Source organism: Heptranchias perlo, chromosome 15, assembly GCF_035084215.1.
Source record: "Heptranchias perlo isolate sHepPer1 chromosome 15, sHepPer1.hap1, whole genome shotgun sequence".
NCBI classification, from domain to species: Eukaryota; Metazoa; Chordata; class Chondrichthyes; order Hexanchiformes; family Hexanchidae; genus Heptranchias; species Heptranchias perlo.
This window is the reverse complement of record NC_090339.1, coordinates 64,592,860-64,620,553: the sequence shown is the minus strand read 5'-3', so window position 1 is coordinate 64,620,553 and position 27,694 is coordinate 64,592,860. Positions and strand designations below refer to the sequence as shown.

The 27,694-nt window shown below is 43.3% G+C and overlaps 1 protein-coding gene and 2 non-coding genes across 5 annotated transcripts; all 3 read right to left on the bottom strand.

Annotated features, from left to right (window-relative positions):
* Positions 1–1,901: 1,901 nt before the first annotated feature.
* On the bottom strand, positions 1,902–26,284 carry rbmx (RNA binding motif protein X-linked). Of its 3 annotated transcripts, none has more exons than XR_010965807.1 (10): positions 26,184–26,284; positions 22,367–22,487; positions 21,935–22,041; positions 20,341–20,503; positions 18,723–18,851; positions 18,524–18,638; positions 14,099–14,227; positions 13,910–14,001; positions 11,334–11,440; positions 1,902–2,479 (listed from the first exon to the last, which is right to left on the bottom strand). XR_010965807.1 is itself a non-coding variant. In XM_067997331.1 (9 exons), exons 2-9 carry the CDS (start codon positions 22,473–22,475, stop codon positions 12,958–12,960), a joined length of 1,152 nt encoding a protein of 383 aa, XP_067853432.1. In that variant the 5' UTR covers positions 22,476–22,487; positions 26,184–26,283; the 3' UTR covers positions 12,593–12,957. The 3 variants fall into 3 exon arrangements, 1 of the variants encoding a protein (XP_067853432.1); XR_010965806.1 differs by lacking the exon at positions 1,902–2,479 and adding an exon at positions 6,705–8,552; XM_067997331.1 differs by lacking the exons at positions 1,902–2,479; positions 11,334–11,440 and adding an exon at positions 12,593–13,265 and having other exon boundaries at positions 26,184–26,283.
* On the bottom strand, positions 21,118–21,189 carry LOC137333202 (small nucleolar RNA SNORD61). Its single transcript, XR_010965815.1, has one exon. It is a non-coding gene; the product is annotated as a small nucleolar RNA SNORD61 (small nucleolar RNA).
* Positions 22,111–22,184, bottom strand: LOC137333203 (small nucleolar RNA SNORD61). Its single transcript, XR_010965816.1, has one exon. It is a non-coding gene; the product is annotated as a small nucleolar RNA SNORD61 (small nucleolar RNA).
* Positions 26,285–27,694: the final 1,410 nt, after the last annotated feature.

Below are 27,694 nucleotides of genomic sequence, written 5' to 3'. Positions count from 1 at the left end.
ACGTGCGTTCAGGAGAACTTCCTTGATCAGTATGTTTCCAGTCCAATGAGGAAGGAGGCATTGCTGGATCTAGTTCTGGGGAATTAGGTGGGTCAAGTGGAGCAAGTGTCAGTGGGGGAACATTTAGGGAACAGTGATCACAGTATCATAAGGTTTAGATTAGTTAAGAAAAAGGACAAGGAGCAATCTGGAGTAAAAATACTAAATTGGAGGAGGGCCAATTTTAGTGGGTTGAGAAAGGGTCTGGCCCGGGTAAATTGGAATCAAAGATCGGCAGGCAAAACTGTAAATGAACAACAGGTGGCCTTTAAAGAAATGACGGCTTGCTTACAGTCTCGGTCCAATCCCATGACGGGGAAAGTTAGGGCAACCAAAGCCAGAGCACCTTGGATGACAAAAGGGAGTATGAGGCAGAAAAAGGGGGCGTATGACAGATGTCAGGTTGATAATACAAGTGAGAACCAGGCTGAATATAGAAAGTTCAGAGGAGAAGTGGAAAAAGGAGAGAGTATAAGAATAGACTGGCAACTAACATAAAAGGGAATCCAAATCTTCTATAGGCATATAAATAGTAAACGGGTAGTGAGGAGGGGTGGGGCAGATTAGGGACCAAAAAGATTTACGCATGGAGGCAGACTGCATGGCTGAGGTACTAAGAGTATTTTGCATCTGTCTTTACCAAGGAAGATGAAGCTGCCAAAGTCACAGTAAAAGAGGTAGTTGAGATACTGGATGGGCTAAAAATTGATAAAAGAGGTACTGGAATGGCTGGCTGTACTTCCTAGGTTGCTGAGGGAAGTAGAGGTGCTGGCCATAATCTTCCAATTCTCCTTAGATAGGATGGTGGTACCAGAGGACTGGAGAATTGCAAATGTTATATCCTTGTTTAAAAAGGGTGTAAGGATAAACCGAGCAACTATAGGCCAGTCAGTTTAACCTCAGTGGTGGGGAAGCTTCTAGAAACGATTATCCCAGACAAAATTAGTACTCACTTAGACAAGTGTGGATTAATAAAGAGGAGCCAGCACGGATTTGTTAACTTGGAAGTGTAGTAAACAGTGAGGAGGATAATGATAGACTTCAAGAGGATATAGACAGGCTGGTGGAATGGGCAGACACCTGGCGGATAATATTTAAGGCAGAGATGTGCGAAGTGATACATTTTGGCAGGAAGAATGAGGAGAGGTAATACAAACTAAATGGTACAATTCTAAAAGGGATGCAGGAAGAGAGAGCATGTGCACAAATCATTGAAGGTGGCAGGACAGGTTGAGAAACCAGTTAAAAAAGCATCGGAGTATAAATAGAGGCAAAGAGTACAAAAGCAAGGAAGTTATGTTGAACCTTTATAAAACACTGGTTCGGCCACAGCTGGAGTATTGTGTCCAATTCTGAGCACCGCACTTTAGGAAGGCCTCAGAGAGGGTGCAGAAAAGATTTACTAGAATGATTCCAGGGATGAGGGACTTCAGTTACGTGGACAGACTGGAGTTGTTCCTAGAGCAGAGCAGGTGATTTGATAGAAGTCTTCAAAATCATGAAGGGTTTAGATAAAGTGAATAAGTAGAAACCGTTCCCATTGGCAGAAGGGTCGAATACCAGAGGACACTGGTTTAAGGTGATTGGCAAAAGAACCAAAGGCGACATGAGGAAAAACTTTACGCAGCGAGTAGTTATGATCTGGAATGCACTGCCTGAAAGGGTGGTGGAAGCAGATTCAATCGTGGCTTTCAAAAAGGAATTGGATAAATACTAGAAGGGAAAAAATCTGCAGGGCTACGGGGAAAGAGCGAGGGAATGGGACTAACTGGATTGCTCTTACAAAGAGCCAGCACAGGGTCAATGGGCCAAACGGCCTCCTTCTGTGCTGTAACCAATGTAAGGAATCTTACAACACCAGGTTATAGTCCAACAGTTTTATTTGAAAATCACAAGCTTTCGGAGATTATCTCCTTCGTCAGGTGAGTGAGTGAAAGGTTCTCAAATCGCATATCTTATATTAGGCTGGGACACGATCTCAACAATCAAAGGTGTCGTTGGTATTCAGACAAGTTAGCCACGGAAAACAGTACATCCCAGTATACTGAATACACAATGGGTCAGATTACACAGAGAAAGAGACCCGAAAGGCAGAGAGAGAGAGAATGTCCAGTTGTATTAAAAACAGATAACTTTTTTTTCCTGCTGGTGGGGTTACGTGTAATGTGACATGAACCCAAGATCCCGGTTGAGGCCGTCCTCATGGGTGCGGAACTTGGCTATCAATTTCTGCTCGACGATTTTGCGTTGTCGTGTGTCTCGAAGGCCGCCTTGGAGAACGCTTACCCGAAGATCGGTGGCTGAATGTCCTTGACTGCTGAAGTGTTCCCCGACTGGGAGGGAACCCTCCTGTCTGGTGATTGTTGCGCGGTGTCCGTTCATCCGTTGTCGCAGTGTCTGCATGGTCTCGCCAATGTACCATGCTCCGGGGCATCCTTTCCTGCAACGTATGAAGTAGACAATGTTGGCCAAGTCACAGGAGTATGAACCATGTACCTGGTGGGTGGTGTCGACAGGGAAGTCTATCGTCAATTTGTCCGACCACACCCTTCAACCAGACGAAATCGAAGTTCTCAGCCAAGGGCTCAATTTCTGCCCCACCACCAAAATGGACCCCATCGGTCTCGCGGCGAACACAGAGGAATTCATCAGGAGAATGAGACTCCGGGAATTCTTCCACAAATCCCAAGATTTCAGCAGCGAACCCAATGAGACAATCAACGATCCGGAAGAGCAGACAGAGGGATCCACGGTACAGCAGCCGAAGAAGAAAGAGTCAAACTGGACTCCTCCGGAGGGTCGCTGCCCTAAGCTTGACATGTATGCTCAAGCTGTCAGGAAATGCGTCAATGCCAGATTCATCAGCCGCACTCAGAAGACAGTCTAGAATGTCACCCGAGCACAACGCAACGCCATCAACGCTCTCAAGACCAACCGCAACATTGTCATCAAACCAGCGGACAAAGGAGGAGCCATCGTCATACAGAACAGAACGGACTATTGCAAAGAAGCATACCGACAACTGGACAACCAGGAACACTACAGACTGTTACCCGCAGATCCGACCAAAGAACACACCCACCAGCTCAACAAACTGATCAAGACCTTCGATCCAGACCTTCAAAGCATCCTACGTGCTCTCATCTCACGTACTCCCCGCGTGGGAGACTTCGACTGCCTCCCAAAGATACACAAAGCCAACACACCCGGACGTCCTATCGTATCAGGCAACGGAACCCTGTGTGAGAACCTCTCTGGATACGTCGAGGGCATCCTGAAACCCATCGTACAGGGAACCCCCAGCTTCTGTCGCGACACTACAGACTTCCTACAAAAACTCAGCACCCACGGACCAGTTGAACCTGGAACACTTCTCACCACAATGGACGTCTCGGCACTCTACACCAGTATCCCCCACGATGACGGCATCGCTGCAACAGCCTCAGTACTCAACACCAACAGCCAATCTCCAGACGCCATCCTACAACTCATCCGCTTCATCCTGGATCACAATGTCTTCACCTTCGATAACCAGTTCTTTACACAAACACACGGAACAGCCATGGGGACCAAATTCGCACCCCAATACGCCAACATTTTCATGCACAAGTTCGAGCACGACTTCTTCACTGCACAGGACCTCCAACCAACGCTATACACCAGATACATAGACGACATTTTCTTCCTATGGACCCACGGCGAAGAATCACTGAAGAGACCACATGATAACAAGTTCCATCCCACCATCAAACTCACCATGGACTACTCCTCAGAATCGGTTTCTTTCTTGGACACACAAATCTCCATCAAAGACGGGCACCTCAGCACCTCACTCTACCGCAAGCCCACGGACAACCTCACGATGCTCCACTTTTCCAGCTTCCACCCTAACCACGTCAAAGAGGCCATCCCCTATGGACAGGCCCTGCGAATACACAGGATCTGCTCAGATGAGGAGGAACGCGATGGACACCTACAGTCGCTGAAAGACGCCCTAGTAAGAACAGGATATGACGCTCGACTTGTCGATCGACAGTTCCGACGGGCCATGGACCTCCTCTGAAGACAAACACGGGACGCAACCAGAGTACCCTACGTCGTCCAGTACTTCCCCGGAGCGGAGAAACGACGCCATGTTCTCCACAGCCTTCAACATGTCATCGACGACGAACACCTCGCTACGGCCATCCCCACGCCTCCACTACTCGCCTTCAAACAGCCACCCAACCTCAAACAGACCATCGTTTGCAGCAAATTACCCAGCTTTCAGGAGAACAGCATCCACGACACCACACAGCCCTGCCACGGCAACCTCTGCAAAACATGCCAGATCATCGACACAGATACCACCATCACACGAGAGGACACCACCCACCAGGTGCATGGTTCATACTCCTGTGACTCGGCCAACGTTGTTTACCTCATAAGCTGCAGGAAAGGATGCCCCGGAGCATGGTACATTGGCGAGACCATGCAGACACTGCGGCAACGGATGAACAGACACCGCGCAACAATCGCCAGGCAGGAGGGTTCCCTCCCAGTCGGGGAACACTTTAGCAGTCAAGGACATTCAGCCACCGATCTTCGGGTAAGCCTTCAAGGCGGCCTTCGAGACACACGACAGCGCAAAATCGTCGAGCAGAAATTGATGCCAAGTTCCGCAAAGATGAGGACGGCCTCAACCGGGATCTTGGGTTCATGTCACACTACACGTAACCCCACCAGCAGGAAAAAATGTTATCTGTTTTTAATACAACTGGACATTCTCTCTCTCTCTGCGCCTTTCGGGTCTCTTTCTCTGTAATCTGACCCAGTGCCTATTCAGTATACTGGGATGTACTGTTTTCCGTGGCTAACTTGTCTGAACTACCAACGACACCTTTGATTGGTGTGATCGTGTCCCAGCCTAATATAAGATATGTGATTTGAGAACCTTTCACTCACTCACCTGATGGAGATAATCTCCAAAAGCTTGTGATTTTCAAATAAAACTGTTGACTATAACCTGGTGTTGTAAGATTCCTTACATTTGTCCACCCCAGTCCATCACCGGCATCTCCACATCATGTGCTGCAACCATTTTATGATTCTATACTTCATCTGCCACCTTCTCACCCACTTACAATCTGTCTATATCCTTTTGCAGATTCTCTGCGTCCTCCTCACAGCTTACTTTCCCACCTAGCTTTGTATCGTCAGCAAACCTGGATACATTACACTCAGCCCTTCATCTAAGTCATTAATATAGATTGTAAATAGCTGAGGCCCAAGCACTGATCCTTGCAGCACCCCACTAGTTACAGCCTGCCAACCTGAAAGTGACCAGTTTATCCATTAACCAATCCTCTATCTATGCTAATATACTACACCCAATCCCATCAGTCCTTATCCTATCTAACCACCTTATCAAATGGCTTTTGAAAATCCAAATATACCACATCCACTGGTTCCCCTTTATCTACCCTACTACCCTCAAAACTAATAAATTTGTCAAACATGATTTCCTTTTCATAAAGGAGCGTTGACTGCCTAATCATATGACTTGAGTGCCCGGTTACTACATCCTTGAGATTCTAGCATTTTTCCTGCTACTGATGTCAGACTAACTGGCCCATAGTTCCAGTTTTTCCCCTCCCTCCTTTCTTGAATAGCCGGTTTACATTTACTACATTCCAATCCAGTGACCTTTCTAAAACCTAGGGAATTCTGCAAGATCAAAAACAATGCGTCCACTATCTCCGCAGCCATTTCTTTTAAAACCTTGGATGCGGCCCATCAGCTCCAGGAGATGTTGGCTTTTAATCCTATTAATTTCTCTAGTACTTTTTCTTTATTAATCTTAATTACTTTAAATTCCTCACTCATTAGACCCTTTGTTCCCCACTATTTCTAGTAGGTTTTGTTCTCCTGAAGGCAGATATAAAATATTTAACATCTGCCATTTTCCTTATTCAATTATAATTTCTCCTGTTTCTGCCTCTAAAGGGACCCATGTTTACTTTTGCTAATCTCTTCCTTTTTACATACTTGTAGAAGCTCTTAATTTGTTTTCATGTCTTGCTAGTTTAATTATATTTTCTCCCATCAATTTCTTGATCATCCTTTGCTGATTTCTAAAACACTCCCAATCCTCAGGCTTATCTTCCCAACATTATATGCCTCTTAATCTAATACTATCCTTAACTTATCTAATTAGCCACCGTCAGATCACTTCCAGTGGAGTTTTTATTCAAGGGAATTAGTGGAGAATTATGAATTATTTCTTTAAATGTTTATTACTTATCTACTGTATCTTTTAATTTCCCAATCTACCAGTCAACTCTCCCCCTCATACCTACACAACTGGCTTTGTTTAAATTTAAGACCCTAGTTTGAGACTTAACTGCAAACTCTATGAAATTTGATCATATCACTCTGCCCCAAAGGATCCTTAACTAAGATTACTAATTAACCCAGTCACATTACACAATACCAAATCTAAAATGCCTGTTTTCTACTTGGTTCCTTGACATATTGTTCTAGAAAACTGTCTAGAGTTCCAGTGGAAGAAAAAGGCAGGTCAACAACTGCCTTTATTTTCACTTGTACCAAAAAAACTCATTTACATGTAGGACCCCATAAATAATCTTTAGAAACTTGAGAAAACAAATGGGCCTCAAATAATATTGTGGACTCAAATGTCAAATTTATTGCAAAATTTCAGATACCATGTAAAGAGTCAAATACATACCTTTACAAACATTTTATTTGGAATAGTACAGGGTATACATTTTGAATGGATACTCAAAACAAAATAGCAGTTAACATGGAAATATATTCCAAAAGGATGGACCCACTGGATATTCCACCAACATAGGGCCAAATTCATTGAACATTAACTGCTGCAATTTGGGTGCCTTCGTACATGAGTTGTCATTTTAATTTTAATTGCTTAAAGGCCAATTGAATTTCCAGTCTCCCTGGGTTAGCCATCTAGTTTTAACTCTTCCTGTCCACAAAACCTTCCTTCCTATTGTTAACCTTTTTCATTATAAATTCCTATATCCACATTTACAATAGAAATTGCATGTAAATTTGGCATTCTGCAATTATACCCTCCCCAACAGCAATGGCAGTAGCTCCTGATTTGCATTTTCCAGCTCCTCAGCCTTGAACGAGAAACTCACGCCCCAAATACTTGTTTCCCCAAATTGTCACATTTTGCTATTAAGCTTTAAAATAGGCCCCTCTAATTATTTCACCCCTTCACTTGAAGGCTACACTTGGTCTTGACTCTATACAACATACAGGAGATCAGCCCAAGACTTTAGCTCATTGATGGTGAAGCACTTCTGTACTCCTATCAGGAGTAGCCATTACTTCCTCTATTTATATTAAATAGCCCAATTGGGTTGTTCACTGCCCTGCCCCCAGTCTCTATTTTTAAATTTACTTTTCCTCAGTATCTCAACTTCATCATCTCTCGCCTTTTTAAATAGGCTTCAAGTCTATCATGCCCTTCCTTGAAGTAGCTCCTTACAGAGTATCAATTTCCAATCATTGGTTTAATGTTGTCCCCCTTCTCAGCACAGTATATAGCAGCACACAGCCTCTTAGCTCCTCACGTAACATCAAGTTAGTTACAATTCAGCTGAGGGAATTATCAGGCACTGCACATGATTTTTTGATATACAGCCAATGTGTGAGGCTTCCCATCAGTAGCACTCATTTATAGAACCGGCCTTACAATGTGAAGCACTGTGGTAATGAACACCCCCCACCCAACACACAACTAAGGACAGCAGCTATAGATATTTAATTATTAACACCAGCACATGCAATAATACTCATTTCAGGTGGTGCAATGGATCTCCACTCCCACATGGGCTTGGCCTTGTACTTGCAGAATCTAGTTTCAGCCAAGCCACTGGAGACACCAATAAAAAGCCAGATACTTTCCACAATTAACTCTTGCATGTTAACTAATGATCTGTAATAAAATGGCAACTGCTCAAAATACACAGCAAATCTATCAGCATCTGAAAAGACAGATTAACAGATAAAGGGCCGACACCCAAAATTCTTTTGATATTGGACTGGCTTATGTATTTTCAGGTTTTTTTGTATCTAATATATAAAATGGGCTCAGCTGAATTAGCTACAATTGTAAGAATGCCAGCATGAATAGAAATCAGAATTTGCTTCCAGTACCTCCTCTCCATAAAATAACTCGCACTGGGGTATTAGTCTACTAACCACAGCAGCCATCCGAGTCATTTCTTCAAGTGTCCATTCTTTAATGTCATTCTGCTCACTGCCATAACAAATTTAAGGGCCAGAGCGCAATACTACATTTGAGAACAGGTTAATGCTTTCAGTGACTCGTTCAACAGGCCCAGCAGACTCCCAAGTCTTATTCACAACATTCAAGGCTAAGGCTGTACACGCTAGCATTCCAGGCTGTACGCTGCTCCACTGCTTGGTATCAGTATTCTTCGATTGCCACATCGTTTAAATCCAGATGCCATTTTGACCTGAAAAAAATGCAGTTTAGTCACTAACAGTTGAAACAGATTCTCTACTAATCACAACAACCCACTATTCTGAAGTGGCTTGCATGGATCCTCACTTTATTTATACCTCATACAACAGGACTGAATTTTCAGGTATACCAACCAGTTCATGAAATATGGTTCCACCTTCCTTTCTCCTGACTTTGCTCACCATCTCTCTCGCTGGGGTACGGTTTCACATGGCATCAGCATGTACCCTGCCCAAGATTATGGGCAGGCTATTTAATCACAGGAGACATTGGACCCAAAGCCAACCTGGTCCTTGCTAGACATCTGCGCACATGACTATCCAGCGATTCCTGCCAGAAGTATCAGCAGAATGCAGCCAATCTTTCCTCCCACATCCAGTGGTATTAAAGCTAATTACGACATGCCTACTGCTGTTACAGCTGAGATCATCTAACATTAAGGTTTGAATCTTCCTGGACTCTACGGTGCAGCACTGTAACCAACTGAGGCCTTTGGGGAGCTTGATATCCAATTTCAATACTGCATTGTAAATTCACTAAGCACAGCAAAACATAATCAACGGCCCAAGCAAGTTCAATAGAACTTGACATTTGGTCCCAAGTCTTTGCACTCACCTACAGCAAAGTTGAGATCCTACCTAAAGGGCACTTGAAGCAGCAGTAAAATACTTACTTTCATTTGCCACACATTGGATCACAAGAACAGCTGAGGACAAGAAATGGCCACTCAACCCACAAAAAGCCACCCTCAAAGTTTCAGCCTGGTGTACAACTTTTTTGAAAGCCCTCAATGTATTAGTCTCTACTTTACCTAGACATTTCAAAACATTACCATCCTTTGAAGAATGAATATCAGTTCTACATAAAGGGTAGTGGAAATTACAGACACTCATAGAATTTCACAGCCATTCGGCCCAATTGGTCTATGCCAGTGTTTATGCTCCACACAAGCCTCTTACCTCTACTTCATCTAACCAACTGCATATCCTTGTATCCCTTTCTCCATCTAGCTTCCCCTATACGCATCTATGCTATTCGCCTCAACCACTTCAGTGGCAGTGAGTTCCACATTCTCACCACAAGAAGTTTCTCTTGAATTCCACATTGGATTTATATAGTGACTATCTTACATTTAAGGCCCCTAGTTTTGGACTCCCCACAAGTGGAAACATCATGTCTAACCCATCAAACCCCTTAAGTTTAAAGATCTCTATCAGGTCACTGATACTGGAAATCTGAAACTCTTCCCCAAAAGACTGCAGTCACTGTGTCCATTGAAATTTTCAATGGATAGATTTTTGTTGTGTAAGGGTATCAAGGGGTATGGAATTCCGGCATGTAAACTGAGTCAAGGTATAGATCAGCCGTGATCTAACTGACTGGCAAAACAGGCTCATGGGGCTGAGCGGTCTATTTGTTTCTATAAATTTTTAAAAATTCAAATGTATGTTTCCTTGGTACTGCTGGTCAGTTTGAAATATTCTACATTTCCTTCATCTGCACTATTTAATATACCTCAATGAAAATCTCCCTTTCAAAAATCTTTCTCTAAACATTACAACTTGAACTGCTGCAATCTCCCCATAAAGCTCAAACCTTCACACTATGTTCCTGTCTTTCTGTGCACACTAATTCATATACATTCATTGTGGTAGGATGATCAGAATTTAGCTAAGTACTCCACATCAGTGCACTACTGTAGCATAACACCTGCCTGGCAAAATATAGAATCTTACAGCACAGGAGGCCATTCAGCCTGATATGCCTATGCCAACTTTGAAAGCTGTCCAATTTAGTCCCACAACCCTGCAAATGAGTCATCTTCAAGTACATGGTCAATTGCCGTTTGAAAGTTCCTATGGAATCTGCTTCCATCACCCTCAGGTAGTGTTCCAGATCTTAACCCTCAAAAAAAACTCATTTCCCCTCTGGTTCTTGTGCCAATTATTTTAAATCTATGACCTCTGGTTACCAACCCACTTGCCAGTCTCCCAGCATTGTTTTAACTGCATCAACCAAACATTGAAAGCAAAATGTATTATTCCAAGGCCCCTTTCTCAGTCTCCCTGTGCTAATGCAATTCATTGTATCTCTACTGCTCATTTGCCCAATGTTGGTTATTTTAAGGATTAATTTCTATCACACATTTGCTTGCTTCCAGTCCTGCAAAACCTCATGCTTGATTTCCTGGCCAATGCCTCACAAATTTCCTGCATTGTCTTAAGCAGGAGAGAATAAAAGCCTATGAATTTGTTAGATTAAGGGGACTGAAAATTAAGTACCTCTGCTATAAAGATTTCAAATTTCCTGGGATGTTTGGTAAAAGAACCCAGTGAATTAATGTTACTCAATTTATTCCAAATGCTTATTGTATATTTTGCTTTTATTTACTAAGATTAAATCTGTTTAATTAGATTTATTTTCTATATGGTATTCTCATCTATACAAACACAAGCTGTTATCCATGGTTCAAGTCTCATCTCTTCCCTCTATATACAGTTTAGTTCTTCCTCTACTCATGTGCCCACTAAAGTGGGTACCAGCATTCAACTTGAAAAATAAAGGTGTCCTTGCTTATTCTGAACAGATCAAAATTCAATATTTATAATGCAAATAAAACACTTGTATTCTTGATATGGCTCTTCATCCTTTATAGTCAACATAGTAATCTCAATTGCAAATGCACACAGAATTAGAATGTGTATGTTTTTTTCTCCAATACTAACAAAGGAAGACTTGAACAAACCACAATATAAAGGGAAGCAAAGTGTACCTGGTTAACTGATTTCCATTTTCTGTAGGCCGAGGATACAATCTCCAATTGGTACAGACCTCCACATGTCAACATTTCCAATTACAAATTTATTCTATATCCTCATCCTGTAAGAAAATACCCCTGTTAGTTTACACTGTAGAACAAGTCCAACTCAATATTGATGCTTTAACAGTTAGTTATTTCTACATAAAATATCTTGACTTTAAAAATCATTGGCAAATCATAATTTACATTTCCCATAGGCCATCCAGTCCACTGATGCTGCTGAGGATTCAACATTTGTCCAACGTGGTTCAGAAAATGCACTTTGCCGGTTTGATTTTGCGATACTGTACAGAATTCCATTTCATTTTTAAATCGAACAGGAGGATGGCTATATTTGGTGATCGATGGGCTTCCTTATGCAAACACGTTTCATTTAGTAGGTAACTTAAAAGGGTTTTTGCTGCTTACCTACATAATTCCATTTTGTTTAAACTGAACATGAGGAGTTATATTTGGTGAACGATGTGCTTCCTTATGTAACCAGGTTTCTTAAAATGGTTTGTTGCTTACCTACTTAATTCCACTTTTTTGTTTAAATTCAACATGGAGTTATAATTGGTGAACGATGTGCTTCCTTATGTAACCACAGGTTTCATTTAGTAGGTAACTTAAAATAAGGTTTGCGTTGCTTACCAGACGGAGTTGCTCTTTTCACATAAAAATGGCCCTTTGAATCGGTTGAGAATGTCCTAGATTCAACTGCCTTTCCTAAGTCTCCGGCTTTTGAACAGTGACAGGCCATTTGCAGGATTCTTTGCAAGTCTTGATGCTTAATTCTTAAAACCATAGCAAATTCCTTTTAAGGTGAGACACTACACTTGCAGAAAATTGAGTCATAAAAGTGCTTTAACGACATTTGGGAAACTTAGATTTGTATCCATTTTAAGCCAGAACTTAAAAACAAATCACTTTTAAAGATACTCACTGCTGACGATTTGATAATTTTTTTAACCAGCTTGCTTCAGAGTCAGCTGTGACTGGAGTTGAGGTTGAATGTTGATCTGTAACTGGAGGAGACTGAAATACAACTGGTATATTTTGAAATTGCAAGGTTTCATTGGGCAGTTTATGAATGGTTCATCGCCACTGCTTGCTGTTAGGTGAATTGAGTTGTCTGGACATTTTTTTTCCTTCCCATTTTGTAAAGAAAACCAGGCTAATACGTTTTGCTTTGCATTTCCCCCCAAAGGAGTTTGGTTAAACAAAATACATTTTTCACTGAAAACGTTTCAGTCTTTATTTCACAATAGCACTGGTGCAACAAAGCAAGATCTAGTTCTAAATATCCATATTTATGTATGGAAAAAGCCACAGACAGTAGCACTGTTATAACATTAACTTTTTTTTCATGTTTAACCAGTCTCTGCACCATTCCCACTAGAATGTACAAACTGACTTTTTTAAAAAAACAAAAAACTAACAATAAAACAGCAAACCAAAATTAAATTTTCAAAATCCGCTTGCATGGAAAGCACTTGACAGTCCTTTCACCTCAATTTGCTTGTTGTGTTTCAGTAAGGAAAAACAGCACTAAGAGCAAGGGCTTTTTTGGTCCATGGTTATATCAAGTTCAGTTTTAGTATCTGCTTCGGCCACCACCCCTGTCCGAGCGGTTTCCTCCGCGTCCTGATCCGCGATTGCCTCCACGACTCGAGCTGCTGTATGAATCGCGTGGGGGATAGCCTCTTTCCATTGGAAGAGCTGGGCCTCTATCTTGCCTACCAACACGATCATTGCGGCTACTTGAGTAAGAATCACTTCTGCTGTAGTTATCACGGCCTCCACTATATCCATCCCGAGAGCTGGTGCCGTAGTCATCATAACGACCACTTCCACTGTAAGATGGTGGTGGTGCTCGTGGAGGTGGAGCGCCACGTGAGTTACCTGCAGGGTCAATGGTCAGGTCATATGGAAACGTTTGAAATATTCCTTACATTTTATAAGATTTACTCACTTACTGCAGCTTTGTTGAAATTTGCATTTTTAAAAACTGATTGCACTTGCAGCATTGAGAGATGCAGCATTGAGATGCTCCCATCACTGGGGGATCATGAGCAAAGGAATGAAGTTTTTGAAATGCAAGACTTAACTCATTTTGGTAGTGTCTCACATTGTCATCCTTCCAGCAACGAATAGGGAGGTTATGCAGAAATATTTCCAGCCTTAGGTTTTGGTGTGCACATGTAACTGATTTTATTTGATTATAAAGTTGAATATGCATTTTCTTAAATGGCTAGGCATTTTGTTTGACGGATATTGCTTGTCAGCAAGTTTGCGCTCTTTTTTGAAGTTCATTTGTTTTGCTGTGGATTTCAACTGTCATTTGCTTTCAACTGGGTTTTTATCACTGTAGAAATAAACTGCTTGAAATTCAAAAGACATTTCACCGAACATTTTATGCATGACAACGAACCATCTAAGTTAGAAAAATTATACTCTTGTTATTCTTGCCAAGTCAAAAATTTAACTAAAATATCTACAATTTATTAAAATAAAAGCTGACATTATACAATCAATTGTCATCTTACCATAGCCGTCATAGGAATCTCTGTAGGAGCCACCAGTCGGGCGATCGTTGTAATAGTCACGTGCCTCACGTCCGCCATATCCATCGCGATCACTGAAATTTAAATCAGCCATTAAGACGGTTTACGATAATCTGAATGCCAATTCAACCAGTTGGTGCCATAACTTGCCGGTTAAACCCCAGCCCATACCTGTATCCTCGTGATCCATAATCGTCACGTCCACCCGAGTGAGAATATTCACGAGAACTGTAGGAGTCCCTTGGTGGTGGACCATAATCTCTTGTATCTCTAGAGCTTGGATAATCTCTGCTAGAATAACTGCAATATAAAAGAACATTAGAAGGGATTGCTTGCATGGAAAGGGTGAAAAAGAAATCTAGAGTGGGGCGCAGTATACTGTTGGTTCAAAAAAGTTGGAGAAATCAAAGCACACTAGTAAATGAAATAATTGCCGCTTAAAACATCAGCCTCTATGGTTCCTATAGAGGCAGAGAATTTTTTATCCATACCACAGGTAGTGGTTGAGGCAGAGACCATTGCATCTTAAGGCAAAAGCAAATAAATACCTGAAGCAGACAAAGATACAAAACTTCAGGGAGAAGAGCAGACAGTGGGATTAGTTTGATTTTAGCAAGGAGCCAGCACAAACACACATGGCTGATTGAGCTATAAACTTCCATGGTTTTATAGACCTTGTTGCCCGAGCAAATAGCTGAACACGTCTGTACTGTAATGGGACAGGATTAGTTAGCAATCTTATAATAAAGGGCCCTCTGGGGAAGGGTGATCATAATATGATGAATCTCCTATAGAGTTTAAGTGTGATAGTTAAGTCCAAAACTAGAGTCTTAAATTTAAACAAGGCCAATTATGTAGGTATGAGGGGCAAGTTGGCTAAAGTAGATCGGGAAATTAGATTAAAAGATGATGGTAGATAAGCAATGGCAAACATTTGAAGAAATAATTCATAATGCCCAGTAAATATACATACCCTTGAATAAAAACACCACAGGAAAAGTGATCCAACCATGGCTAACTAGAGAAGTTAAGGATATATTAAATTAAATGAGGCTTACAATGTTGCCAAAAATAGTAAGCCTGAGGATTGGGAGGGTTTTAGAAATCAGCAAAGGATAACCAACAAATTGATAGAGGGAGAAAATAGAATGAGTAAACTAGCAAGAAATATAAAAAGATTAAGAGTTTCTAAAAGTATGTAAAAAGGAACAGATTAACGAAAGTAAATGTGAGTCCCTTAGAGGCAGAGACAGGAGAAATTATAATGGAGAATAAGGAAATGGCAGAGATGTTAAACAAATAGTTTATATCTGTCTTCACAGTAGAAGGCACAAAAAACATACTGGAAATAGTGGGGAACCAAGAGTCTATTGAGCGGGAGGAACTTGAAGTAATTAAGATTAGTGAAGAAGTTTTAGAAAAATTAATGGGACTAAAAGCTGACAAATCCCCTGGACCTGATGGCCGACATCACAGGGTTCTAAAAGAGGTGGCTGCAGAGATAGTGCATGCATTGGTTTTGATCTTCCAGAATTCCCTAGATTCTAGAACAGTCCCCATAGATTGGAAGGTAGAAAATGTAACCCTGCTATTTAAGAAAGGAGGGAGAGAAAACAGGGAACTATAGGCCAGTTAGCTTGACATCAGTAATAGGGAAAATGCTAGAATCTATTACAGGGCACTTAGAAAATCATAATATAATTAGGCAGTCAACACGGTTTTACGAAAGGGAAATCATGTTTGACAAATTTATTAGAGTTCATTGAGGATGTAACTAGCAGGTAGATAATGGGGAACTAGTGGATGTAGTATATTTGAATTTTTAAAAAGGCATTCAATAAGGTCCCACAAGAGGTTGTTACACAAGATTAGTGCTCATGGGATTGGGGAAATATATTAGCATAGATAGAGGATTGGTTAACAGACAACAAAGTAGGAATAAACGGGTCATTTTCAGGTTGGCAGACTAACCAGTGGGGTGCCACAGGGATCGGTGCTTGGGCCTCAGCTACTTACAATCTATATTATTGACTTAGTGAGGGACCGAGTGTAATGTATCCAAGTTTGCTGGCGATACAAAGCTAGGTGGGAAAGTAAGCTGTGAGGAGGACAGTCTGCAAAGGGATATAGACAGGTTAAGTGAGTGGGCAAGAAGGTGGTAGATGAAGTATAATGTGGGGAAATGAGTTATTCACTTTAGTAGGAAAAATAGAAAAACAGTTTTTAAAATGGTGAGAAACTATTAAATGTTGGTGTTGAGGGATTTGATGTCCTTGTACATGAAACAAAGTTAACATGCAGATACAGCAAGCAATTAGGAAGGCTAATGGTATGTTAGCCATTATTTCAAGGGGGTTGGAATACAAGAGTAAGGAAGCCTTGCTGCAATTGTGCAGGGCTTGAGACCTCACCTGGAGTACTGCATATAGTTTTGGTCTCCTTACCTAAGGAAGGATATACTTGCCTTAGAGGCAGGGCAACAAAGGTTCACCAGATTGATTCCTGGGATGAGAGGGCTGTCCTGAGGAAAGATTGAATAGAATGGGCCTATACTCTCGAGTTTAGAAGAATGAGGTGATCACATTGAAACATGAGGGCTTGACAGGTTAGATGCTGAGGATGTTTCCCCTGGCTGGAGAGTCTAGAACTAGGGGACAGTCTCAAGAAAAAGGGGGTCAGCCATTTAGGACTGAGATGAGGAGGAATTTCTTCACTCAGAGGGTGGTGAATCTTTGGAATTCTCTACCCCAGAGGGCTGTGGATGCTCAGTCGTTGAATATATTCAAGGCTGAGATCAATATATTTTTGGACTCTAGGGAATCAAGAGATATGGGGATCAGGCAGGAAAGTGGAGTTGAGGTCGATCAGCCATGATCTTATTGAATGGCAGAGCAGGCTTGAGGGTCTGTATAGGGTCTATTTCTTAGGCTATGAAGTGTTTTCTTTTAATTCGTTCATGGATGTGGGCGTCGCTGGCGAGGCCGCATTTATTGCCCATCCATAATTGCCCTTGAGAAGGTGGTGGTGAGCCACCTTCTTCAACCGCTGCAGTCCGTGTGGTGAAGGTTCTCCCACAGTGCTGTTAGGAAGGGAGTTCCAGGATTTTGACCCAGCGACAATGAAGGAATGGAGATATATTTCCAAGTCGGGATGGTGTGTGACTTGGAGGGGAACGTGCAGGTGGTGTTGTTCCCATGTACCTGCTGCTCTTGTCCTTCTAGGTGGTAGAGGTCGCGGGTTTGGGAGGTGCTGTCGAAGAAGCCTTGGCAAGTTGCTGCAGTGCATCCTGTGGACGGTGCACACTGCAGCCACAGTGCGCCGGTGGTGAATGGAGTGAATGTTTCGTGTGGTGGATGGGGTGCCAATCAAGCGGGCTGCTTTATCTTGGATGGAGTCAAGCTTCATGAGTGTTGTTGGAGCTGCACTCATCCCAGCAAGTGGAGAGTATTCCATCACACTCCTGACTTGTGCCTTGTAGATGGTGGAAAGGCTTTGGGGATTCAGATGAGTCACTCGCCGCAGAATACCCAGCCTCTGACCTGGTCTCGTAGCCACAATATTTATGTGGCTGGTCCAGTTAAGTTTCTGGTCAATGGTGACCCCCGGGATGTTGATGGTAGGGGATTCGGCGATGGTAATGCCATTGAATGTCATGGGGAGGGGGTCATTGCCTGGCACTTAAGTGGCAAGTAACATTCGTGCCAGATATGAGCCTAAGCCTGGATGTTGTTCAGGTCTTGCTGCATGAGGACTCTGACTGCTTCGTTATTTGAGGGGTTGCGAATGGAACTGAACACTCTGCAATCATCAGCAAACATCCCCATTTCCGACCTTATGATGGAGGGAAGGTCATTGATGAAGCAGCTGAAGATGGTTGGGCCTAGGACACTGCCTTGAGGAACTCCTGCAGCAATGTCCTGGGGCTGAGATGATTGGCCTCCAACAACCACTACCATCTTCCTTTGTGCTTGGTATGACTCCAGCCACTGGAGTTTTCCCCGATTCCCATTGACTTCAATTTTACTTGGGCTCCTTGGTGCCACACTCGGTCAAATGCTGCCTTGATGTCAAGGGCAGTCACTCTCACCTCACCTCTGGAATTCAGCTCTTTTGTCCATGTTTGGACCAAGGCTGTAATGAGGTCTGGAGCCGAGTGGTCCTGGCAGAACCCAAACTGAGCATCGATGAGCAGGTTATTGGTGAGTAAGTGCCGCTTGATAGCACCCCCCCCACGAACTTAACAGTAGATCACTTCTTAAATGTGCACAGACCAGTCAGACTGGTGCAAGCATACTCCTTCTCAAGAGGTACCTGGTCTGATGACATGGCATAGGATTCATCTGTACACATCCCATTAGAAAGGTTTTACAACTGTCTGGGTACAGATTATATTTATTTTAGCTTGGGGTCAGCCACCATGTTAACTCAGGAGGGCAGCAGACTCAAGTGGTTGGTCTCTGCAAGGCTATACATTTCAAAAAAATGAGCATGTTTACAAGGTGGCAAAATGTGGTACTTGCACTTAAAATACAACCCCATGCCTTTTCTTCTCTTCAAGCTATTTGCTTCCCCAGAATGAAAAAGAAACAGCTTTACCTGTCTCTGCTGTTGTAGTAATCTTCTCTTGGAATATAATCATCTCTTCTGGATGGCATTATATCTCTGCGAGATGGGGGCGAACCATAACTGTCCCTTTCACGCGAGGGAGGTCCTAGAATCAAAATGTCGGGTCACCTAAATTCCCATATTGAACAAATCAGAACACTCAAATGTGTAACCTGGTGAAATAACTCACCTCTTGAACCACTTCCTCTTCCACCCATTCCTCCACTTCGCATTGGCCCCGAAGGAAGGGGCCTTTTAGCTGGCGGTCCATTTGCACGTCCTGGGGGACCCCTTTTCAATGGCGGCCCTCTGGAGGAGACTAACAAAAATATAAATAATATACTTGTAGCTGTTTGTTCTCAAATTATTGGATTTTGTTTTGCATTTTGAAATTGTGCTTTCAAGTACATAGAATATGTGTGCTTAAATTCAGGTGGTTAAGTTAGTAACTACTTTACATTTCTTGCTTTTGGGAACAGGCCCAACTGTAGCTTATTTTAGAAAAAAACATTCTATCGAGTTTAAAAGTAGGTGTTTTTTTTTAAAAAAACAGAAAATCTTTTATCTCAATGAACATATACCAACTAGATGTAAAAACCTTACTTTAAAGAAACAAGAGCATTTTATCAAATTCTCCACATTGGATGTATATTTTGAATAAAATGCATTGCCATTGTGTTTGAAGTTAGGTAGTTTTACCATTTGCTGCTAAATTCTCAAGATCTATTTCAGATTTATTTTACGTGTACAAAGCAATATGATAAAAATACAAAGAAAAAAACAAGGCTATGGCATGTCTACTCAACTATTTGATCCAAAAAACTACAAATCATTTTGCTTCCATTGCTTTACAGGTATATTTCCAGTTAGTACTAAAGCAGTGTTGTCCAATAGAAATCGCTGACTAGCCACTGGTGTGGCGACAGCAATACCATTTTGGCCACATACACTAATTTTAGTAGAAAACCCCTTACACACAATACAGGTAGATGGTACTTAATGTGTGTATTTACTTACACATCTACCATTCAGCAACAAAAAGTAAAGCACTCAGTAAAAATACTTGCACTCTGCTTTTCTTCTTACAATTTTACTGAACAAAAAAGGTTAAAGTAGACGTGCATACATGTGCGAAAGTATTGAGATCACATGCCCACCGACTAATCTATTACTCTATTTGTAATTTACCACATCTGGATCCTTAGTTTGCCACATCTGGCTAACATATTGGACAACACTGTGCTAAAGCTGTATCAAACTTACCAGTATAGTCCTCGGCAAAGTTGAAGAAAATTTAAAATGCAACAGATAGTTTCACTGCAACACTGATACAGTGCATCAGTTACATGCATGTGACTGCAACCCTACATTTACCTTGACTCCTAAAGTCTGTCTTAGAGGCTCTAATATATGAAAAACTGAAGTATTGATATCAAAAATTGAATATTTAAACTTAGTAGCACTTGATATTTTTAAAATAAAGTTTTAACTTGGACTGGTTGTTCTCAAATCATTTGTATCCAAGCTCTCCAAGCATGTGGGACTGACCATGAGTGTTACCTTCTAGGCACACCAGTGTTACTGGTTCTATTCTTCACTCCCCAACCCTAGTTCAAATTTTCCTCTGATCCAGAATTTAGGTTCTCTGCTGGTTTAATTTCCCTCCTTCACCAATAACACTAAATTTTAGACAGATTCACCCTGAAATTTTGTTAGTCGTTGTGGCTGTCCAGACACAAGAGTGCAATAGATTTGCTACTTTCCTCTTGCAAAGTTACAGATTTTGACAGACTGTTTCAGGCATTTACCTTTTTGAGGTGGACCTCTCATTCCTCCACTACCTCCTCTTCCACCTCGAATCCCCCTAGGAGGACCACGGCTTCTTGGGGGTGGGGGTGGTCCACGTCGTCCACTATTTTCAAATGCTGGTTTAGTAGCTTGCTCTACTTTAATGGGTTTTCCATCCAAAGACTTTAAAAAAATTGAGAGGGAGTAATAAAAATGCTTGTAGTGCACTCAGGACTGGATTCAACTTAAAGGGTGCTTCAAGGGTATACGGTCAGTTGTGATCAGGAGGCACAAACCACAAATTATACCAGAGTCCCCAGGTAGACCCCTGATTTTTGCTTTGGAACTATAAAAGGTTTCAATGGGATCTAATATATGTGTCTGTTTAACTTCATGTGCCAAGTGATTGCAATTTGCTTTATGGAACCAAAAGAGTGTTATGAAACACCATTGGTTATTAAAATTGTATGGAGCATAACAGCAGATTCTGCACTTTCATATTATAGTATCGGCAACCTAAAGTTATATATAGATTGATCCTCACTGCACAAACCCTTAACTAGGATACTGCAAATCTGACCTCCTCTGAACTGTCAAAGGGACTTCAGTGATCATATTAACAGCTGTACCTACAGTAAAGGTATGCAACGTATGCATTTCTGCAAGTGCAAGATACATTTGAGTTTATGGCTGCATTTCAACAAATTATAATCAACCATTATTTTATGGCATTCGAGACCTAGGAGTGACAAGAACCCTTGTTGGATACAACTCATGAAAACTCCAGCAGTGTAACAAAGCTCAGAACTTCTTAGAGGAAAAAAGGCAATATCAGTTCAGATAATCAGTGCCAGTGAAGTCATCATTGCTTGAAATTTACACAAAGCAGATGCTGCAAAGTATAGTTTTATGTTACTTCAGCACCCTGAAATTTTTAAATTGCAAGTATTCGAGCACAACAGTAGTTGGACTGACAATTAACAGCATTGCAAATAAGCGAGCCAATTTTTTAAAAAAAGACTCAAACGCTTTAATCTTCAAATATTATAGACTTTAAAGAAAAACAACATGGCACAGCTCACTGTAGCAATAATATATTGCATTACATGGTGACAGACAGATTCAATGACCACATGGTGAAGTCTCAGCCAAGCAATGCAGAAAAACATATTTGAAGGAGGGCTGCAGGCCAGTCACATTTTCTGGCAGCCAATTCAACAAGACAGACGTGGGAGCATGTTGCCTACTTTCCCTCTCAGCTATTATTAGTGTTTGAGCAAGTAGAAAATTTTTTTAAAATTAAAATGCATGAAAGAAACCACATATACACTTACTGGTTAAATGCAAGTGGAAATGAAACTCGGGTAATGTACAACAAATCATACGTCACCAGGAGCTACAGTTACTTTTGCAGATGTATGATTGTGGAGCAGGCTCAAGGAGCCATGTGGCCTACTCCTGCTCCTATTTATGTACAGACAGTCAACCAACAGTCTTGTCGACGCTTCTGGTGGCGAGAACAACTTCCACATAGCAGCCAAGTATTATTCTTTGCTCACAACTATTTTCAGTTTGTCACACATAAATTTGAACACAAGTTTTTAAACATCTCACCTTTCCGTTCATATCCCTGGCTGCATCCCTTGCATCGCCAGGACTTTCGAAAGTAACAAAAGCAAAACCCCTCGACTTGTTTGTTTCACGATCTTTCATCAGCAGAACTAACAAAGGAGATAAAAATAATTACCAGATGTTCCACTGCCAATTTGTATTTTCAGTATAACTGAAGAAAGCTCAGAACTTCTTAGAGGATAAAAAGGCAAATGTCAGCTCACAAGATCAATGCCAATAAAGTCATCACTGCTAAATTACACAATTTGCTCCTGCAGCATTCCCTCTATGCATACACTGTCCATAATTTCTGCATGCCAACTTTGGCACCTGTTCATTTCTAATATGGAGAATTCAGTCTCCTCACCAGACTCATGCCATTTTGGCTAAATGCTTAGAGGGAATGCCAATCTAAACCTCTGATTTTTGACATACCTTCTACTATTCTTCCATATTTGCCGAACACTGCTTCAAGTGCCTTTTCATTTGTTTCAGTATTCAGACCACCAATGAAAAGTTTTCCAGGACGATCTGCTTCCACCATTTTGACAGTCACCTACATAAGTTATATATGCATTAACATTAATCCATAAACTGTTCAACTATAAATGCATTTTACTGCTATTTGCTGCTCTAATTTGTCAGTTACTGCAGCTAAGACACAACCCAACTGGAAAACTGCATGCCCACCCACTGAAATTTAGAACCACATTACAAATTCCAAAAATTATGAAAAATTGCCAATTAATGTACCATTAGTCTGAGGAGACGTGGTAAAATGCATGTTTCTGTCGTCTAATTTCTGACCCCAGGTATCGGGGAGGGGGAGAAAGCAACATGTTACATAACAAAACACAAATCTGCAATCTTGAGTAGTCAGGGAATGGGGCGGGGCAAGAGAAAAGTTACAGGATTACAAATTAGCTGAACCATGTAACATCCCCAGAATGTGATATGTAGACAAAAGTTAAAAACCCATCTGTTGATATCAGTTTGCCATTTTCTGTTCTTTCCCTTCAGAATTCTCTCCAATCACAAATCCGTAAATGGCATGTGAGTAGTTCTTAGACTTTTTTTAACATTTCATGAGAATCAAAACATCCCACAATGCTTTGCCCAGTTGATGCCCCCATGCTGCCAATCCTCAGACACACCCATTCTCTATATTAGAACTGGGGACGATTCACACCATCCACTCTACTTCAAAACGCATTCATGACAAATTGCATGAATAGAGCATTTAATCTAGGCTCATGTACAGCACAACTTAGAACGATGGAAACTGCTGGTGAAAATTAGAGCAGCCATGGCAACAACAGGAATTCTTAAACCAGTTGTGACCTTAAATGAGAAGCATGTATTCAGGCTAACATTCACTTTTTAAAAGTGGGTTTGATTTTGGTGTTTAAAGTGTTTATCATGATGGCTTACATTCATTAGGAATATAGCCAAAATAATAGAGCAGTCATTCATGCAAGATACAGCACCAATTTGCAGACATTAAACTTATTTCATGCATTTTCCTGGAGTCCCAGTAATTATCAGCTCCCTTCTCCAACCTTCAGAAACCTCAAACAAACTCTCAATTGCATTTCACCTATTTTCTCCATTGGTGTCATATTTTTGTATGCAATGAGCATGTAAACCATGTGATAACTTGAAGGGTGGATTTATCATTCTTGAGAATTCTGGTGTTAAAATGGAGGGTCAAACACCGCCATGCTTAAAAGTCCTCTGACCAATATTTAACCCCCCTATCAATACCACCGCAAGCAGATAAACTGGTCACTTCCCATTTGCAGGATCTTGCGTGAAAATTGGCTAGGCATTTGCCCAAGTAATAGACTACACTTCAGAAATAATTGCTTGGGCGTGGGAGCTTTGGGGCATCCCGCGGTCACGAAAGGCAAAATATAAATGAAATCGCGCTTTTTTTTGCATGGATAGTCACTTTCACCACCGAAAGCAACTTTATAGAATCAGCACAAAAGGCCATTCAGTCCATCGTGCCTATGCAAGAGCTTTGAAAGAGCTATCAGATTAGTCCCACTCCCCTGCTCTTTCCCCAGAGCCATGCAAATTTTTCCTGGTCAAGTATATATCCAGTTATTATTGAATCTGCTTCCACCATCCTTTCATGCTGTGTAAATAAAAATTTCCTCCTCTCCCCTCTACTTCTTTTGCTTGATGGCAAAGATCAGAAAGTAAACACAGCTTCCCTACATTAGTGACCACACTTCAAAAAGTACTTCGGCTGTGAAACGCTTTGGGACGTCCTGCAGTGTTGAGTTGCTGTATAAATGCAAGTTGTTGTTCAGCAGTAAAGAAGCCTAAAATTAAAACCAAGGAGGCACTTGTGTCCTCTCTCCTTACACAGACTCCAGCAATGCACAGGTGTTGCCAGGCTAGTGTTGACTGTACACAGTGTGCTGTTACAGGGCACACAGATTAATGTAATCTGCATGAGGAGCAGCACGAGTGTGTGGGGGACGGTGGAAGAAGAGAAAGTCTATTCCTAGATGCCAGGCAGCATCACTCCATCCACACTGCAGTGCACAGCATTTCACTCAGTTTCTCTTTGCCTGCCCGCACCCCCACCCCCCCCCCGATTTTACAGCACAAAAACAGGCCAAACTGGTCTGTCAGTGTTTATGCTCCACACAAGTCTCCTCCCACCTCCCTATCTCTGAAACCTCCTCCAGCCCTACAACTCAGATCTCTGACCTCCAGCACATCCTTGATTTCCATCACTCCACCACTGGCAGCTATGCCGGCAGCCGCCTAGGCCCAAGCTCTGCAATTCCTTCCCTAAACCTCTCCTCCTTTGACGCTACTTAAAACCTACCTTTCACCAAGCTTTTGGACACTTCTAATGTCTCATGTGGCTCGGTATCAAATTATGTCTGATTTATGCGCCTTTGAAGCAGCTCGGGATGTTGTACTACGTTAAAGGAGTTATATAAATGCAAGTAGTTATTGTTCTACTTCATCTAACCGTATCCACCTATCCTCCTATTCCTTTCTCCCTCAGGTACTTATCTAGCTTCCCCTTAAGTGCATCTACTATTCTTCTCAACTTGTGATAGCGAGTGCCACATTCTCACCACTCTCTGGGTAAAGACCTGAATTCCCCATTGGGTCTATCAGTGACTATCTTACGTTTTTGGACACCCCCCCTCCCTAATTTTGGCCATCGAGCGCATTATAACCACGGCCCCTTTTATCCATCCATCTGTCCCCAAGTCACAGGCTGGATGGGGCGCGCGCGGCGGCGGCGGAGGCGCGGTCCCGCTCGGGCCTGAGCCCCCGCGCGCGGCGGCGGAGGCGCGGTCCCGCTCGGGCCTGAGCCCCCGCGCGCGGCGGCGGAGGCGCGGTCCCGCTCGGGCCTGAGCCCCCGCGCGCGGCGGCGGAGGCGCGGTCCCGCTCGGGCCTGAGCCCCCGCGCGCGGCGGCGGAGGCGCGGTCCCGCTCGGGCCTGAGCCCCCGCGCGCGGCGGCGGAGGCGCGGTCCCGCTCGGGCCTGAGCCCCCGCGCGCGGCGGCGGAGGCGCGGTCCCGCTCGGGCCTGAGCCCCCGCGCGCGGCCGCGGCGGCGCGGTCCCGCTCGGGCCTGAGCCCCCGCGCGCGGCCGCGGCGGAGGCGCGGTCCCGCTCGGGCTTGAGCCCCCGCGCGCGGCCGCGGCGGAGGCGCGGTCCCGCTCGGGCTTGAGCCCCCGCGCGCGGCCGCGGCGGAGGCGCGGTCCCGCTCGGGCTTGAGCCCCCGCGCGCGGCGGCGGCCGTTGGGCTTCCCGTTATATTTAAACGGAGCCGGGGTTCGGGCCCGTCCCCTTCCCGCCCGCGAACACGGACGCTCACAAAATGGCGGCCGAGGCCTCCATCGACTGGCGCCTCGTCAGAAAGACCCGTCGTGTGGGCGTGCGCGGCCGCCAGAAGAGTTGGCGGAGACGGTCGGTACCTCCCCCCCCCCCCCCTTCGCCCTCACTCGGTAAGTAAGCCGTGTCCCGGTAACCAAATCCGCGGCGGAGCTCCTCACCCGCGCACCTCCCGCCACCACAGGCTCACAACATGGCGGCCCTGCCGCCCGCTCCCGATCACTGCGCCGGATAAAATCCGAACTCTCCCGCCCACCGGAGGAGGCCGCGTCCGAAACAACCACCTCGGCCTCGGGCATTTCCCTTTCCGAACCCCCCCCACACACAAACAAAAAAGCCAAGGCACCGAAGCTCGTACACGCTGGCCGGGTGGCCGAGTACCCACCTCTCCCGCTGCCGCCTCCGCCTGCGCCACAAAAGCAAATGGGCGCCGGCTGCCAGCGCGCCTTTTATATACCCGCCCCCCCACGGCCAAAGCGAGGCTGCAGGGCCCGGATGCCGGAGGGGCCTGGGAGCAGGAGGTCCACCTTCTCCTGGCCAAATCCGAGGGGCATCTTCCCAGCCGCTGCCGCCGCCTCTACTCTTTGCCTCTTCTACTCTTGTTTTTCCCCCTCTGTAACCCAAATCAACTAACACAAAAAAGGTCCGGACACAGGAGGAGCACAAACTGCAAACACCCAAATCATAAAAGTCAAAAGAAATTTATCAAATTGACCCTGAGCTGAAAGTTGAAATGTGATAGTAATTGTCAATAACTGTGGATAAATAGTTTGGTAGATGCTTTTCTTGATTTATATTAATGACTTGGACTTGAGTGTACAATTTCCAAATTTGCAGATGACAAAACTTGGAAGTGTAGTGAACAGTGAGGAGTGTTGTAAACAATTTTACAACACCAAGTTATAGTCCAGCAATTTTATTTTAAATTCACAAGCTTTCGGAGGCTACCTCCTTCCTCAGGTGAACGATGTGGAAAATCGTTCACCTGAGGAAGGAGGTAGCCTCCGAAAGCTTGTGAATTTAAAATAAAATTGCTGGACTATAACTTGGTGTTGTAAAATTGTTTACAATTGTCAACCCCAGTCCATCACCGGCATCTCCACAACAGTGAGGAGGACAGTGATAGACTTCAAGAGGATGTAGACAGGCTGGTGGCATGGGCGGACACGTGGCAGATTAAATTTAATGCAGAAAAATGTGAGGTGATACATTTCGGTAGGAAGAATGAGGAGAGGCAATATAAACTAACGGGCACAACTCTAAAAGGGGTACAGGAACAGAGATATCTGGGGGTATATGTGCACAAATCGTTGAAGGTGGCAGGGCAGGTTGAGAAAGCGGTTAAAAAAGCATACGGGATCCTGGGCGTTATAAATAGAGGCATAGAGTACAAAAGCAAGGAAGTCATGATGAACCTTTATAAAACACTGGTTCGACCACAACTGGAGTATTGTGTCCAGTTCTGGGCAACGCACTTTAGGAAAGATGTGAACGCCTTAGAAAGGGTGCAGAAGGGATTTACTAGAACGATTCCAGGGATGAGGGACTTCAGTTATGTGGATAGATTGGAGAAGCTGGCGTTGTTCTCCTTGGACAGAGAAGGTTGCGAGGAGATTTGATAGAGGTATTCAAAATCATGAAGGGTCTAGACAGAGTAGATAGAGAGAAACCGTTCCCAATGGCGGAAAAGTCAAGGACCAGAGGACATAGATTTAAGGTGATTGGCAAAAAAATCAAAGGTGACATGAGGAAAAACTTTTTTACACAGCGGGTGGTTCAGATCTGGAATGCACTACCTGAGGGGGTGGTGGAGGCAGATTCAATCATGGCCTTCAAAAGGGAACTGGATAAGTACTTGAAAGGAAAAAATTTGCAGGGCTATGGAGATAGGGCGGG

What these genes read in the sequence shown, in the direction of transcription:
- rbmx (XM_067997331.1), bottom strand. Translation starts at nt 22,475, where the DNA reads ATGGTGGAAGCAGATCGTCCTGGAAAACTTTTCATTGGTGGTCTGAAT. An exon ending in CCAGGGATATGAACGGAAAG is followed by an intron (nt 20,504 to 21,934) that starts GTGAGATGTTTA and finishes ATTTTTTTAAAG; the next exon opens with TCTTTGGATGGAAAACCCAT. An exon ending in TATGGATCACGAGGATACAG is followed by an intron (nt 14,002 to 14,098) that starts GTATGGGCTGGG and finishes TTTAAATTTCAG; the next exon opens with TGATCGCGATGGATATGGCG.